The sequence below is a fragment of the Stigmatopora argus genome, chromosome 23, assembly GCF_051989625.1.
Source record: "Stigmatopora argus isolate UIUO_Sarg chromosome 23, RoL_Sarg_1.0, whole genome shotgun sequence".
NCBI lineage: Eukaryota > Metazoa > Chordata > Actinopteri > Syngnathiformes > Syngnathidae > Stigmatopora > Stigmatopora argus.
Genome location: NC_135409.1, coordinates 2,824,486 through 2,840,737, shown reverse-complemented (window position 1 = coordinate 2,840,737; position 16,252 = coordinate 2,824,486). Strand labels below are relative to the sequence as shown.

At 42.6% G+C, this 16,252-nt stretch overlaps 2 protein-coding genes across 4 annotated transcripts; one reads left to right on the top strand and one right to left on the bottom strand.

The window, feature by feature from the left end:
* Positions 1-1,051: 1,051 nt before the first annotated feature.
* Positions 1,052-5,003, bottom strand: cd36 (CD36 molecule (CD36 blood group)). Of its 2 annotated transcripts, XM_077593977.1 has the most exons (13): positions 4,771-5,003; positions 4,416-4,637; positions 4,134-4,294; positions 3,926-4,070; positions 2,967-3,122; positions 2,743-2,834; positions 2,620-2,669; positions 2,481-2,550; positions 2,222-2,409; positions 2,035-2,153; positions 1,832-1,905; positions 1,709-1,763; positions 1,052-1,642 (listed from the first exon to the last, which is right to left on the bottom strand). In XM_077593977.1, exons 2-13 carry the CDS (start codon positions 4,536-4,538, stop codon positions 1,472-1,474), a joined length of 1,404 nt encoding a protein of 467 aa, XP_077450103.1. In that variant the 5' UTR covers positions 4,539-4,637; positions 4,771-5,003; the 3' UTR covers positions 1,052-1,471. The 2 variants fall into 2 exon arrangements, with proteins under 2 accessions (XP_077450103.1, XP_077450104.1); XM_077593978.1 differs by lacking the exon at positions 2,967-3,122.
* Positions 5,004-6,872: 1,869 nt separating this feature from the next.
* On the top strand, positions 6,873-13,337 carry gnai1 (guanine nucleotide binding protein (G protein), alpha inhibiting activity polypeptide 1). Of its 2 annotated transcripts, none has more exons than XM_077593871.1 (9): positions 6,873-7,768; positions 9,509-9,551; positions 9,921-10,062; positions 10,172-10,329; positions 10,932-11,060; positions 11,211-11,340; positions 11,408-11,561; positions 12,306-12,530; positions 12,863-13,337. In XM_077593871.1, the coding sequence occupies exons 1-8, from the start codon at positions 7,651-7,653 to the stop codon at positions 12,497-12,499; spliced, it is 1,068 nt and encodes a 355-aa protein (XP_077449997.1). In that variant the 5' UTR covers positions 6,873-7,650; the 3' UTR covers positions 12,500-12,530; positions 12,863-13,337. The 2 variants fall into 2 exon arrangements, with proteins under 2 accessions (XP_077449997.1, XP_077449999.1); XM_077593873.1 differs by having other exon boundaries at positions 6,885-7,768; positions 12,309-12,530.
* The last annotated feature ends 2,915 nt before the right edge of the window (positions 13,338-16,252 follow it).

Below are 16,252 nucleotides of genomic sequence, written 5' to 3'. Positions count from 1 at the left end.
CTTTTTTTAAAGAAAAAAAGCGTATACGTACATGGTCTTTTTTAAAAGAAAAAATAAGCCTTACTATGCAAGGTATTATTTTAAGAAAAAAGCCTTACTATAAATGGTCTTTTTTTAAAGAAAAAGAGCCTTACTATATATCGTATCGCAAAGCAAAAACCTGCTTTGAGATACGAGCAAAACCTGCTATTAGATACGAGCTCGTATCTCAATGCAAAAACCTGCTTTGAGATACGAGCAAAACCTGCTTTGAGATACGAGAAGAACCTGCTTTGAGATACAAGCTCGTATCTCAAAGCAGATACGAGCTCATATCTCAAAGCAAAAACCTGCTTTGAGATACGAGCAAAACCTGCTTTGAGATACGAGCTCGTATCTCAAAGCAGGTCCCTGCTATATGTATAGTATACATGGTCTTTTTTAAAGAAAAAAAAGCCTTACTATACACGGTCTTATTTAAATAAAAAGCCTTACTTTTCATGGTCTTATTTTAATAGAAAACACCTTACTTTTCATGGTCTTATTTTAATAGAAAACACCTTACTTTTCATGGTCTTATTTTAATAGAAAACACCTTACTTTTCATGGTCTTTTTTTTTTAATTGTCTTATTTTAACAACAAAAATGCCTTACTATACATGGTCTTATTTTAAGAAAAAAGCCTTACTATACACGGTCTTATTTAAATAAAAAGCCTTACTTTTCATGGTCTTATTTTAATAGAAAACACCTTACTTTTCATGGTCTTATTTTAATAGAAAACACCTTACTTTTCATGGTCTTTTTTTTTTTAATTGTCTTATTTTAACAACAAAAATGCCTTACTATACATGGTCTTATTTTAAGAAAAAAGCCTTACTATACATGGTCTTTTTTAAAGAAAAAAAAGCCTTACTATACATGGTCTCATTTTAACAAAAAAGCCTTATTATACATGGTCTTATTTTAAGAAAAAAAAAGCCTTACTATAAATGGTCTTTTTTTAAAGAAAGACTTTGTGGCCGGATGAAAATGTTTAGCTAAGAGTTACCTTTAGTGATCTTTTTTTTTCTCCAGTGTTGATATATAGTATAAAGGTTTTGCATTTGAAAGTGAAACCACTTTTGTGTTGTTTCTGGTCACATCCCAGCGGGGACATAAATCTGCCATTTGACATTTTGCTGAGTCGGCGTTCGTCTCGAAATTCACAAAGGACGAGTCAAAGAAATGCTTTTTTTCCCTCCAGAAAAACCCACCTTCCGGTTATCACTGCGGCATTATAATAACTTGATGTGATTTAGGGTGGGAACAAAAAGTGAAGCTCTACTGGTGCTTTTATTCCATTGAAGCGACAAAAAAAGATAATTCAATCCAATTAGCCCGCCTCAAAATCCCTGATTGACAAGACTTGAGTTAAAGTCGAAGCGCTACAAAAATCACATGACGGATGAAAGGGGAATCATAAATAATAAGTCTATCATAGTGGAAAGCGTCAGACAATCCGTTTGCCCTTGCACCTGACGACGATGTACAAAATCAGGCAGAGAGCGAAGATGAACAGGCCAACACCCAACAGTAGCTTTCGGATCACGTCCAACATCGTGATCGAGTCCACCAACGCCATCTTCAGCATGGTGGCCGACTCGTCGTCCAGTTCGGCCGACTGAAATCGGAAAGTCGTGAGGTTCAAGACGAATTCGAAAACCCTGCGACCGGACGGGCGGCTTACCTCGTTCATCCAGACCAGAGGGAAAATTGTAGAACTGTTAACTTTCTTCAAAACCCTTTGAGCATACACAAAGTTGTGAGTTATCTGTTACCGGCACCGGACTCGAAGACGAGAGGAACTCACGTGATGACTTTAGATGGGCCGTACATCATGTTCACCTGGATTTTCTTGGAAAATCCCAAGGTAATTCCGGTCATCTAGTCGGCAGAAGAAAACCAAATGGCGATTCAGATATTTTAAAATAAAACACAAACGGAAATAAGAGATGGTCAAAGCGGTGTTAAATGGGCTGGGGTCGCTCCCGACCAAACGGGAATAGGTCTTACGGGTTCCACCTGCAGGTAGGTGTCGTGTTCATCCAAAATAGGCTTAAGCCCCTTTACAGATTCCAGCAGGGAAGGACTACCGTGGAGGAAGTGTGGTAAGGAGATATAGATTGGCTGTCCTGCGAACAAAACGAGAGGGCATGACAACTTGGTAGCTGGAACAGACCCACGAAGCATAGCGACTGACCTTTTTGACAGGAACTGATGTCCAGCACGCCCGCCATGCTGCAGTTCTTTGTCGTTTCTAGATCACGGCAGTAGCAGTGGTTGTCCGGGTTCTCCAGTGGCGATGCCAGGGTGGACGCTAGGAGCGTGAATCGATACACCGGGATTCCCTTCAGCTCCAACGACCGCTCGTAGCTGGCGGACACCGACCTGCCGGATGCAAAGTGGGGACCGGCGTGACCTCTAGCGGCCGTCCGGACCCGTACACGGAGAGACGTCACCTGCAGATGTCCGAGGAGAAGAAGTAGAGGGGCTTGGTGGCATCCACGTAGGGCGCAAAGTTGGATCCATCTGGAAAAGGAGGGACCGTACAATCAACGCGGTCCCAAAACTTTTCATTTCACTGCACAAGCTCCTCACCGGTCCCGTTGATCATGTTGCAGTACGTATCGTTCCAGAAGTCCAGGGTCCTTAAAATTTTCATTTATTTTTAAAAACTGGATGGCCAGCAAGTTCCTCCAAAAAAATGTTGTCCACGCTTACCTGGATCTGCGCCACTTGTCGATGGTGCCCACTTTGGTGACGTCGTCCTTGCCGGTGAAGATGTTGTAGGGCCCGTCAAATGTGTAGTTGTACTGACAAGAGTAGATTTTATATTAGCATAATCGCTAGCAGAATATCATACCTGTCGACCACGGCCAATATATGACTAAAGGTTGGGTAAGCGAAAGGGAAAGATGGTTTATTTTTGTGTGTGTGCCACTAACGGGTGAGAAAAGCCCAACTTTGGTTTTCAGCATGGGGTCTCTGTAGCCCCACAGAAGCTCTCTGACGGTGCGCCGTTGGAAGAGGGAGGAGTTGCTGGACTTGATCATTTTCTCCAGAAAGTAATGCATATATTTTGGAACTATTGAATATGATCCCTTGAACACACAGCATAGAGCATAGACAATGTTTAGTTGTTTTTTTATGACCGCTACACAGGGACAACTTTTATGATTTATCTGATTACAGCCACAGATTAAACACTTATCGGGGTTGTCAACCGTCACAATTCATAATGACCAAGTTAGCCAGATGCAGGGATCAGATAAATGTCAGAATCATTGATTGTACATTTGCCATTGCGAGGAAGAACACTTGATTATTTATTATTAAGACGTGACTAGGAAGCTCAAAATAAGGAAGATTGTCTTTGGTGCGGGGCAATTTTTCCTTAGAGGAATTTCAAAACACGAAGTTGCTATCAGAGATAAGCTACGACGTTTGTGTGCCTTGCGGAAAAACACATTCACATACACACAAACATCCAAACTGCTTCTGCTCACATTTTCCTTCAGTGTTTGTGACGCCATGTTTGAGGGCCATCTTTGAAAGGAAATAAATTAAAATGTACGGCAGCTCTGGGTCAGAACAGATACCTAAACGATGAACCTAGTGCCATGACACAGCAATGCTAAATAGTATGTGAAAAATTAGAAAATGTGACACGGCGAGAAATTTTATCTCAGGGTTTGATCGTTAATGCTGTATGGCTGATTCATTAGGTTAGCTCACCCTCAATAAAGTTATTATCGGATATGAGGGCTATTAATTATTATTTATTTGTCTGTTTATTGTTATTTGTGCACTATGTGGTGAAACTTTAAATCTTATTATACCTTTATAATGACAATAAAAGCATTCAATTCTATTCAATTCAATTCAATTCTAACTATTTTCTTACCGCCACCGCCAAGTTCAAGGTGCTGATCACGTCCATTTCCGTTCCCGACGAATACAACGGCTCAAAGACTGCCTCGTTCAAAATGGAGTAGGAAACGGTGTCGTTCGGGTTGAACTTGACAGTCATTTTGGGCAAGTATCTGGTCCTGAAAAAGATGAGTGGATAATATAAATACCACACGGTGCCGGGTCGAGTCATCCAAGTTTACCAATAGCTGTAAGGTCCCTTCTCCACGACGACAGGGGTGGCACCTTCCTCCACCACCTCCCTGGCGTTCTGGACGTCAAAGAACCAGAACTGTCTCAACGTCCCTCCTCCCTGTGTCAACCAGTTCTCGTACGTCGGCGTTCCGTTCTGGATGACGGCTTCCTAGACCCCCGCGCGCACCCCGACAGACGAGACTATTTTTATCCAGACTGAAGCACAGATGGTTGCTAGCATTTTTCCTACTGACAACCAGCTCGAGATTTCTCTGGCGACTCGTGCCTACCTCTAAGACCGATTCTACGATGAGATTGTCCCCCACTGGGAAGAGGATGCCACCCAGCAGGGCCAGCGCCGCCCCGATGGCGATTCCGGCGATCAACCCGCAGCTCCTGTTACAGCAGCCCATCGCTCTCTCTGTGTTTGCGCCGTCTTTCGTATGCGGTGCCTGTCGCCGGCTTCGACTTCAGAGCGTCTAATACGAGGTGCGAGGTGTGCGCCGTCGTCTCTGGAACGGTGAATGGTACTTTTATGCGGTCTCCAAGGGTTTAACGTTCAAGCGGCCGGCGGGTATCAGCACTATCTTATTAGCTGATAAGCGTTCGAAAGGTCGACAAGTAATTTCGAGGCAAGCAACTCACGTGCGGTCTTAAGTCAGCATTCCGTGTGTCTTCGAGAGGTCTTTCAAACCCGTGTTAGTCGCTCGTGTTTGGGCGCTGTTAGTTTTCCATTTCTCAACATTTTTTTTTAAGTATCACAGAGTTAGTCGGCTGTCAGGCAGATGCGGCTCGTTTCAAAGTGCAGCTTGATTAGCTCCACAGCGTGACGTCAAACGGATGGATTTGGACGGCGGGTGGTCTGTGCGTCTGTACCAGAATTTGTCCAATGGACGCGTGCGTTCTTCTTACCACTGGAGGGCAGTGCCAATCACACTTCGACAGACATTGCCTTGTCAAACCAGATGCAGCCTGTGTAAATAAATCTGGGTAGGCTCCAGCAACACGTGGCCCTGACGAAAAGGGGTGGAGGTAGAAAAATATTTATGTGGTGGGACATTTTTCATGATCGTATAATACATTATCGATTCTTTGGACCATTCAAAGATATTCTGCGACGATTCGATTCAAGAGCCTTCCGTCAATTTAATACAAAATATTGAACACCAGCTCCAAAAATACAAACCAGTTTTGAAGTGTGAAACAATTTTGTTGATGAGACATCAGATCTTTTAAAAATAAAACAGCATGATAAAGTTATCATTTTGCATTTTGATCGAGTTAGATTCTATGCCTTCAGTACAATTGAATATATTGATACACATCAATTAATTCTTACAACCCTAGTATAATCCTTAAAAAGGTTTTTGGGGGGGTCTTTTTGGGTACTATTGCCCTAAAGACACACAGTAAAACCGGTTTTAGAAATACAGTGCTTAATCCGTTCCGGGACTGAGCTTGTATGTCGATATTCTTGTAACTCAAACAAACGTTTCCCATAGAAATGAACTAAAAACAAATTATTTCGTTCCAACCCTCTGAAAAAACACCAAAAACAGGACATTGGATTGGAAAAACATTTTTATTTGTTCTAATTCGCCATCTATTAACAAAGTAACAAATAGCTAGTGGTTTAATATTACTAAAATGTGTTTAATACTACTAAAATTATACGGATTTTGCATGGGGGGAGAGAGAGAAACGGACAGGGAGAGAGGGGGGGGGGACTTTTTGCGCGGCAACGCGCTCGTAAAATAACATAAACAAATTTAAATGAACTTGGATTACGATGCAGACACACTCAGAAATAAAATTAATCTAACTTTACACTAAACTTAATTCTAATTTTGTTTTAAATGTTGATACCGTTCTTCTCCCGGGTTGGCTCTATTTGGCCCGCCTCCACCCTGACTTTCACATGCAACCTTGATCTTTGCTTTTGTATTCCCTTCAAAATATTCCCAAAATGATGCACACAAATGTCCTCACAATAGGATAACGCACGACCACTTGCCAACGAAAAGTAGTATATACGCCATTCACACTGAATAATGGGGGAAAAACACTGAAAAAATGCAACGCTCCGCCCAGTGCTCGCAGAAACATTACACGAGGGAGTTGCGACCACAGAGACATTACACGAGGGAGTTGCGGGGAGAGAGACAGTGCCCATGATGTTCTTATGAGCAGCCTCTCGCGTCCGCTGTCTGCTCGTATATCAAATTTTTTCTCGTATCTCAAGATAAATATTTGTTCAAAATTTTACTCGTATCTCAAATTGCTCGTATGTCGGGGCACTCGTATGTCGAGATACCACTGTATGTGTAATCTTCCGCCATACACGACACCTGACTTCAACCAAGCTGTCACAGGGCGACCACCCAAAAAAAAGACCACACGCCCCAATAGCACACATTTGGTTGTGCGCTTCTGTGAACACTAGCAACCTTTGAACACACTGTTGATTGTGCAGACTTTTGCACAGCAGCAGAATTACTTAATCCACAAACAATGACTAATCTACGGATGAGTGAGCAGGCGGGGAGAGGGGTCTTTGGGGTTGGGTGGTCTACAACGGTCGCTGCCACCAGGCTTTATTTCCCACGGCAATATCATTGTGGAGAACAGTTTAAGGAATTCTCTGATGATTTGCTTGAATTTGGTCATTTATTCATAGTGGAACTATTAGGGTTATTAACTCGCTAGCTGCCATTGATGGTGATTGAAGAACCAGAGTTACTTTAAAAGTCCAGTTTTAGATTGTTCGCACTACAACACTAAAACTAAGGAACATCAACACTCGTTTTAGTTTATTTTTAATCAAATTTGACTGGCCGATCGCTGCTAGATCCCCAGTCAAATTGGAATGGACGTCTATCGCCGCCAGTGCCAATCATTCCCATTTAAATCAATTTGACGCCCGTCTCTGTCAATGGCGGTTGTTTATTCGTCAAGACATTGACTGGCCGCTGCCGTTTTCCGTTATATTGACGAATTCTTGTGAAAATACGGGTCTTAATTTAATACTTTAGACGCCAACTAAGCCATTTACGAACAACATTTCCCCGTTCATGGAAGTACGATTGCTTGTGAGAGGAATAATTCGTATTTGTGACACGAATTAATAAATAGTGTGACGGCAATGTTGCTTTATTGTGAAGATTAAACTAGGAAATGGGTTGTGTTAACTCGATCATTTGCCAGTCCAGTTGTTGCTCCTCCTCCTTCACTCATTTCAACTACTGCCGCTGCAACGAATGGAGCTGAGCTCCAGCGGGAGACGTGAGAGGCACCACTGACCATTTTCTACTCCGGCCAGCTCGCGCCCATCTCGGATACAAATCGGCCCACACCTCGGCGCTACGGACGCTACTCGTTCTGGCTATAAGAGTCGATTGGCCGTCTCCAAGGCATCGATTTCTTCTTTTTATCCCCTCTTGTTCTTGAAAAGGGCGTGCGTGAGTCAACGAGGGGAACATTAACCATTTAATGTGGTTTTAGTGAAGACGTTCTAGCCGGTCGAGGATGGGTTGCACCCTGAGCACGGAGGACAGGGCGGCGGTGGAGCGGAGCAAAATGATCGACAGGAACCTGAGGGACGATGGCGAGAAGGCGGCCCGGGAGGTCAAGCTGCTGCTGCTGGGTAAGAGGCGATTCGAAACAGGGTGCTGTGGGCGGAGGTCTTCCCTGGTGGTGGTGGTCGACGCCCAGCTTCAACGTCCGCGTCCATTGCCCCCTTTTTAATGTTTTTTTTTTAGTTCCTAACCTCCAACTTCCACTACGAACTTTCATCCTTGAATTTTAAATTTTACATTTCAATTTAAAATCCCTCGCAAAACCCACTATATTTACTTTTTCTGTATTTTTTTAAATAAAACTTCACCCTCCAAACTAATTTGTTTGAGCACCTTTTAACTCATTCACTTCCATTGACGTCGATAATTATCCTTTTGGGAAAATCTGGTCAAACCGTCTATGTGGCTTTTAAATGCCTTCATAATTGTCAGTTTAGTTTGCCAACTTAGCAGATAAAAAAATGATAGCTATGAAAATAATAGTGCCATTCCCTTGACAGAGGTCTAGATTTTGCCAAATTTCTGCAACAAACAATTCTTGGAAGTGACACTCAACAAATTAAAAGGAACATAATCTCATTGTGTTATGGCAAAATGCAGTTTGTCCTCATTATTTGCACACAGGGCAACTCTGTTATGCTTGTAAACAGAGACCTGAGGTGAGGAACTTTTCCACACTTGGGCAAATGTTGACATACACACTTGCAGTATGTGGGTTACCAGGACATTTCGATTCAGGGTCAGATGGCTGCCATGGATGGCAACGGACGTCTTATCGCAGTCAAACACTGATCCTTCGCTGCCATTTTATTGCAGACATTGATATTTTGGCGCATTCCTCCACTTGCCTCGGCGTGTCAAGTCGAGTTTGCGGACGAGGCAGACAAATTTTGCCAAGCTAACTCCAGCGGGACTCTTCCAGTTACTGCTTGTTTGACAAGTACAGCATTAAAAATGTTAAAAGGGCCCGTAGTTGCGTGTTTTGCTCAATGTATTTACCTATCACCGAGGCTAAAACCGAAACTTGGTGCTCATTTGGTGGTTTTGTAAAGTACTTGCAGTACTTGATGGTAACCAGCAAAGGCGCTGTTTTTTTTTTCAATTAAAAAGTTTTTTATCCGAAGAAGGAATGTTTACAAAAATGCATTTGACATATTAGGAGGGTATTATTTTACAATGGATTTAAAGTCGGTTAGTAAATTTCTGGGGAAAAAAACATTTAATTCAAGGCATAATATTCACGAAAAATTAAAAAGCAAGTCTCATTGTTCAAACAAAAATAGCAAGATCACATAAGAAAAACAAAACCTGAAAATGTAAAATGTCATCGCATGATGAATATAGTCCAATACAAGTACAGTATTATGATAAAAGGCTTGGCTACAATATTACAATAGATTGCATTAAATCCTTTTACAGAAACGACCCCAAGCAAAATGGAATTTTATGAAATGGTATATTCCAGTTTGCAGTTATAGCAAAAAAAGGCCAGGCTCTTCTGAATTTATATGGTGACATAAAGTAATTATCGAGGAATTACACAACACATCGAGATGGCCGCTTTGTTTATCTGAAAGTACGCGTTACATTGCCATTTCCTTCTTTGTTTTGACGCTAAGAGCTAATCGACACAGTGTTTTGTTTTGGGCTTTTTTTTCTGAGCCTCCTCAAAACCTCCCAAACATCAGCTGAGCCGCTCCGCTTTTTCATGGCCCTTGCAAATAGATAGCCAAAGCGAGACGGCTGGAGTTTGTTGAATTATTGAAGGTGTAATAAAGCGGCGCGTGTCATGTGTCCCTCTCGCGCAGGTGCCGGAGAGTCGGGCAAGAGCACCATCGTCAAGCAGATGAAGTGAGTCCCATTTCTTTTGCACCGGCATGCAAACGTTACACACTCTGTTGTGTTAAATATTTCCAAAGTTAGCTTGAGAACTAGATCTTTTCTCAGAGCTGTTGACAAGTCTAATCAAAAGGAATAAATGAGTTTAAATGATGTACACTAACCTTGACACCTGTGATTTCGCTTCATTTGAAATATAGTTAAACATTTTTGATTGGCGATGAAAATCAAATAAAATATCTTCAGCATGATCTCTTTTCTCAATGGCGAGTACAATATGGTTTTCTGTCAATTGCCATTGGAGGGCACGACTATCGCTAATAGTGATGGCCACTGTCATTATGGGGATTTTTTTTTTTTATTGTTGTTTTTTTGTGTCAGAATCATCCACGAGGCGGGCTACTCGGAAGAAGAGTGCAAGCAGTACAAGGCGGTGGTGTACAGCAACACCATCCAGTCCATCATCGCCATTATCCGAGCCATGGGTCGCCTCAAGATCGACTTTGGCAACGCCGCCCGCGCCGTAAGTCTGTCCTTTTTACCGTCAGCCACAATGGACCATTCCCACTTTCCTGTCCTGTCCCATCCTGACCATTCCCACTCTCCCATCCTGCCCCGTCCCGTCCCGGCAGGACGACGCGCGACAGCTTTTCGTGCTGGCAGGCTCGGCCGAAGAGGGCTTCATGACGGCAGAACTGGCCGGCGTCATCAAGCGCCTGTGGCGGGACGCCGGCGTTCAGGCTTGCTTCGGACGCTCCCGCGAGTACCAGCTCAATGACTCAGCCGCTTAGTGAGTCACCAAATACAGTATCGGTCAGTGAGTTGGTGGGAGGGCATTGGCACTTATTTTCTTTGTACCGTATTATCCGGACTATAAGTCACAGTTTTTTTTGTAATAGTTTGGCTGGGGGTGCAACTTATGTGTGAAAATCTTCACATATTTTTATTTTATTTCATTTGTTAGTTTTAGACTGAACCGCATTAATGCATTCTAGACCTGTGTTGATCATTTCAACCTTGGCGGTGGGTGGACTTTTTGTTTATCATCTCAGGGGTCGCCACGGCGAACCGGTAGAATCGCCTGTAACTTATAAAAACGACTGAAAAGGGCTTGCACAAAAATTTCACTTACTATTTTGGTCAAAAATTCTATTCAGCCTGTTGTTGCCGCTATTCTTGTTCTTTAGATGACGTCTGTTATTTGATTTGGATTTTATGAAATCAAATTTGACTTATATATATTTTTTCCCTTTTCATTGTGCATGTTTTCCCTCATGCGAACTATATTTTGAACAATACAGTACTCTCCGATTGCGTCATTATAGTAGCGTGTGGGCAACTGTACTCTATCGGCGTCGGTCCAACGCTAATTTTAACGTGGATTCCTGACAGCTACCTGAACGATCTGGAGCGTATCTCGCAGGGCGCGTACGTCCCCACGCAGCAGGACGTTTTGAGGACCCGCGTGAAGACCACCGGCATCGTGGAGACGCACTTCACCTTCAAGGACCTCCATTTCAAGTGAGCGCGTCGGATCCGCCCCCACCCGTGACTCACCGGCCCGCAAAATTCCCCTTCTGTCAAACCCGTCGGTCACGAATCGTCGGCGGACGCGGACGGGAAGTGGTGACGTCTCCGCAGATTGTCAAAACAAACGCTCCTTGCCAACAGGATGTTCGACGTGGGCGGTCAGCGCTCGGAGCGCAAAAAGTGGATCCACTGCTTCGAGGGCGTGACCGCCATCATCTTCTGCGTGGCGCTCAGCGACTACGACCTGGTGCTGGCCGAAGACGAGGAGATGGTGCGTTCGCCATTCCCCCCGGCTGCGCGTTCAACGGCGCTCAACGGGTGAATTTTCTGCCCCTTAGAACCGAATGCACGAGAGCATGAAGCTCTTTGACAGCATCTGCAACAACAAGTGGTTCGCCGACACGTCCATCATCCTCTTCCTCAACAAGAAAGACTTGTTTGAGGAGAAGATCAAGAAGAGCCCGCTCACCATCTGCTACCCGGAGTATGCAGGTATGGCAAAACTTGCTTTAAAAAAAAACAGTCATGTCCCTGAGCCAATCACAACGCTTAGAGGAGGGGTGGCGAACAAGTTAGACACAAAGAGCCACAATTTTAAACTGTGAGAGTCAAAGAACCACAGCACGCAGTGAGCTGTCAAAACAACATACCTGTCAACCTCGGCCAATTGCTCCCCTTATTAATGATTGCAATTTCCCTTATTAAGCAATAAAAAACGTACAAATGCAACATATTTGCTCACATAGGGCGGACTTCAAAGTCTAAAATTTTCTCCAAAGTGGACGGGGTGCCCAATCAGTATGCATTAAATTCAAGATTCTGTAGATGTTGCTGTATGACGCTGACAGCTTGACTGTCTGGGTACATTGCTTGCTGACACGCTATATTTATATTGTCAAAAGGCGGACCTGTGAAAGGAATGCACGTGCGCATATCATGCTTAAAGCATGACAATGTTAGCAGTCGACGATGACATTTTCGCCTGCGGATTAGAGCCGAAATAGGTAAAACGAGATCGGTTTTAGAAAAAAAACGGACTAAAAAATCCCGTACAAAAGTTGTTATACGGCGTACACAATTTGAAATCATCAAAAAACGTATAAGTTGACACCATATAAAACCATATTCACCTTACAAAACCACTTTGGGAGCAACATTTGATAAGGGAGATTATTTTACAGAACACTAGTAGTTGATTTGTAAAACAAAGACACATTTTGATGTTAAACGTGGCAGCAGGTTCCAACACGTATGAGGAAGCGGCAGCCTACATCCAGTGTCAGTTTGAAGACTTGCACAGGCGCAAGCAAACCCACGAGGTCTATACGCACTTCACGTGCGCCACCGACACCAAAAACGTGCAGTTCGTCTTCGACGCCGTCACCGACGTCATCATCAAGAACAACCTCAAAGACTGCGGACTCTTCTGACAGGCCGAGCTGGAATGGCCTCGTTTTCAGGGTGAGCGGGCGCCGAACCACGCCTACCCATTATGCTAATTAGATTGCACCATGCTAAATTTAGCACCATTTCGTGGTTGGTTTTTGTTTCAAATTTACTTGACTTTGACAGTATTTTTGGTAGAATTATACATTTGTAAAACAACAGAATTGCAGTGGCTGGGAAGTGGAAAAAATGAAATTACCACCCAAAAATATACATATAAACTAGTGCTGTCAAGCAATTCAAAATTGTTTTCATCAAGTGAATCGCATGTTTCTCTACGTAATTTGCATTATTATGAAATGCTTTTTTTGAAGTGTTTTTTATTGGGGTTTTTTTGTCATCCTCAGACCGCATTCTGGAACGTTGGCGGAAAAGGAAAACGGCGTTCCCAGATGCCCTCGAATTGTACAGTAATATCACTTTTAACATTTTTGTTTATGTTATTGTCTCGGGGCATTTTGTCAAATGTTTGTACTTTCAAAATGGTGGAATTTTACTTTTTTGGGGGGTGGGTTAGGGGCGAGCAGTTTATTCGACTGGCCCCTTTGCCTAGCCCCTCACATTTTTACATTTAAATCCGGTGTTCTGCTTTTTAACTGTTAAAAGGAAAAAATGAATCTGTCTCTATTGGCGGCGTAGCACATGTTCTTGTATAGTTTAATTTTTTTTGCGAGGATCGGGAGTGCGGACATTTTGTTTTTTCCCCACGACCCGCTAACACATAAGATGACGGCACTTCTGTCGCTTTAGCGTGTGTGGCTTGAACCTTTGTAAACTCATCTCCTTTATTTTTTGACAATAAAAAATTGAAAACATGGACAAGCCAAATGGAAATACTATATACGTATATATTTCTGTTTCCGGTGAAGGCTGAGTGTTTCCCGCAGGTAGCTTTCAGGTAAACGTGAACTCAGGCTTGCGTGGACATGTACGACAATGACGCTTTTTATTTCAGAGACAAAACCAAAGTCTTATCAGTATGAGCAGTAGAAAGCAGGCCCGCATTCTTTCCAAGGGAGTCGCTTTTATCTTGTCATTTTATTTTTAATTTGACCTCTGACTCAAGAGGTGTGACCTTGAACCTTTTCCCGACTCAAGTTCAACCTCACCCGACGTCAAATTTACGTGGTGTGGTCGTTTGTCTCACATTTACAGATTGTCTGTGATGTCATGGCAACAGAGAGTCAAAAGAGGCGGGACAATTAGAGAGCGAAGCCGACAGATATTCCCACATAGCCGAGTTGTTAAAAATAGCCGTAAAGATTTTTTTTAGGCGCTACGTGTCAGGAATTTTTCACGTCACAGCTGCCATTTAAAGCCACTGATCCCATTTTTTTGTTTGTTTTTAACACATTGAGTTCCATTGATGATGATAGATTACCAATCTACTTGGACTGGGAGGGAAGGCAGCAGTCAAAATGGATTGGACGTTTGTCGCCGTCAATGGCATTGAAACGTGATCAATCATTGCCAGCCATCGCAATTAAAGTAACGTTGGCGCCATCTAGCGGACAATAGTAACATTGTTTAGTCTAACACGGTGACGTCATTCTAACCACTTGATCGCCTTTTAATTGTTTCGTTGTTGCTTTGACTCACGACGACGCGCTGATGACGTACTTTGGACGAGCGTTGCCATAGAAACCACAACCTATTTCTCGCGCATGCCATTGCTTGAACGTTTTTTTCGCAAACGGAATTTTAAGTGCTCACTTCACTATTCACGTTGAATATATTTTGTAAAAATAGTTCTGGTGACATTTAGTATTATATGAACGCTTAAAGAAAATATAGATTTGAAAACGACCACTAATTAAGGCCACGCCAAACGTATCAATTATTCATACAAATGACTCAAAGAAATACATACCTTAGCAAATACGTATTACCTACATAAAAATGTGACGTCACTTTTAGTTGATTACATCTTTTGGCCAGCAGACGGCGACAAAACTGCATCTTCTGAAAGATTATTTTTCTTTTTCTTAATTCATAATGAAAATGCTGTCATTAGGTTTTTAATTTATCTGATTTTCAAAATAAAACGTCTTGGGTCATCATTTTAAAGAAAAAAAAACAATGCAATAATTGTCTTCATAACGTAAAGGCTGTGAATGCGTTTTTCTTTTAGCCAGTTTTATAAATCAAATGTTTCTTGGAATAATTAAAAAAAACATTTTAAGCATTAATTGTCCATTTTAACAATCCTATGTCTAAAATGGTGACTGCAGGGTGTACTTCCCCTGTCTTCAGGTCCTCATTTGCTTTGATTACAAAGCAGAAATATTAAGATGAAAAAATAAACAACCTGTTTATTTGTTGCTAAATGGAAAGTGATGCAGATTTATGGCAGCGTCAAGTGGCGGGGGGGATGCGACACCGCCAACTTAATCAGCTTGAAATATCATAACGTGTCAGCGGTGCCGGAGAAACAAGGGCGTGTCCCAGCAATGATTTTCCTCTTTTACGAGCTTTTGTGACAAACGACGCCATGATGAGGAGGAAAATGAAATGTCGGCGTCTCGGAGGGCTTGTCGCTAGGTCCGTCCTTCAACGTCGCCTCGCCATTAGGATGCGATCATCGACCAACTTGCCAAACAAATTGCGACTCCTGCACATTTTAATGAAGGTCAATCCATTTGGCATCTCTTCAGCTCATCTTTAACTCATTGACTGACAACCTAGTAGTGCTACTTGTGCTCATGTAGTACTACACAATTTATACAATAATAATATTAATAATCCGTGTGGGGGAGTCCTGAGAAATAACGTGCTGATGTTGTGCCATATGTACCTATACCAGATTCCGTTTCCAACCGCTAATTGCCCCACTCAAGATGGCCACCAGCTACGGATATTGCTCAACAAAAAGGAGCACCAACCGTGTCGTGTGGCGTTCAATCATCATTTCAGTGAGTTGATCACTCGTAGACGTCCAATCCATCTAAAGTGGGAGGGTGGCAGCTTCCTAGCAATGTCGACGACAACCAATGGGGTAAAAACTAACATTTGTTCTTCCTCTGGCCAAGATGGACCCTCCCATCAATTAGTTAATTAATTGTAGACGTCCCCTGAATGGCATGTCTGGGGGGGTCCTGAGTGAATTAGCAGGCAAAGATGCTTTCAGACGCTTTCAGAGATTCCAAGAACAGACTACTGCCATAGTATATTTGTTTCCATGGCGACGCCAAGCACTCACGACCACTTAAAAACAATGACCAAGGGCAGGACTGATGAAACTCCATCAAACCGGACCTTGGAAGCTCAAGTGGGAAGACAAGTAGGTCTTCTTCTGAATGGAAAGTGAACACAGAGCAGTCAACTTCAGAAAAATTCCCTCCAAAATTCTTTGTCGCCCTCATTTTTTTTGGTTGGTCTCTTCTAATCTTTTACTGTGTTTTGAAAGAATGCTCTATTTATTCCAACTAATCATTCAAGGAAAAGTATGATAATGGCGCTATGTGGAAAAACGACTTCACGGTGATGTATCTTTGCAATAAATTGGGAACGGCTGCGATCAATCTTCCAAGTAAGTGACTCCCCCAAAAATGATTGGCTTTTCTGGTTTGAAACTGTTAAATAATCAAATTTGAAGGTTCATTTGAATTTTTGTAACATTTTGTGCCATTCTGAGATGATGACTCATCTCCAGATAGGAAAATATTCCTTATACCGGAATATTCCACCTGAAAAGAGGGAAAAAGCTCACGTGACTGAGAAAACAATAACAATTTATA

Coding starts and splice junctions, on each gene's coding strand:
- gnai1 (XM_077593871.1), top strand. CDS start 7,651: ATGGGTTGCACCCTGAGCACGGAGGACAGGGCGGCGGTGGAGCGGAGC. Junction 7,769..9,508: donor GGTCAAGCTGCTGCTGCTGG/GTAAGAGGCGAT, acceptor CCTCTCGCGCAG/GTGCCGGAGAGTCGGGCAAG. Junction 11,562..12,305: donor CTGCTACCCGGAGTATGCAG/GTATGGCAAAAC, acceptor TAAACGTGGCAG/CAGGTTCCAACACGTATGAG.
- cd36 (XM_077593977.1), bottom strand. CDS start 4,538: ATGGGCTGCTGTAACAGGAGCTGCGGGTTGATCGCCGGAATCGCCATC. Junction 2,154..2,221: donor CATCAGTTCCTGTCAAAAAG/GTCAGTCGCTAT, acceptor TTTTGTTCGCAG/GACAGCCAATCTATATCTCC. Junction 1,643..1,708: donor CTCTGGTCTGGATGAACGAG/GTAAGCCGCCCG, acceptor TTCCGATTTCAG/TCGGCCGAACTGGACGACGA.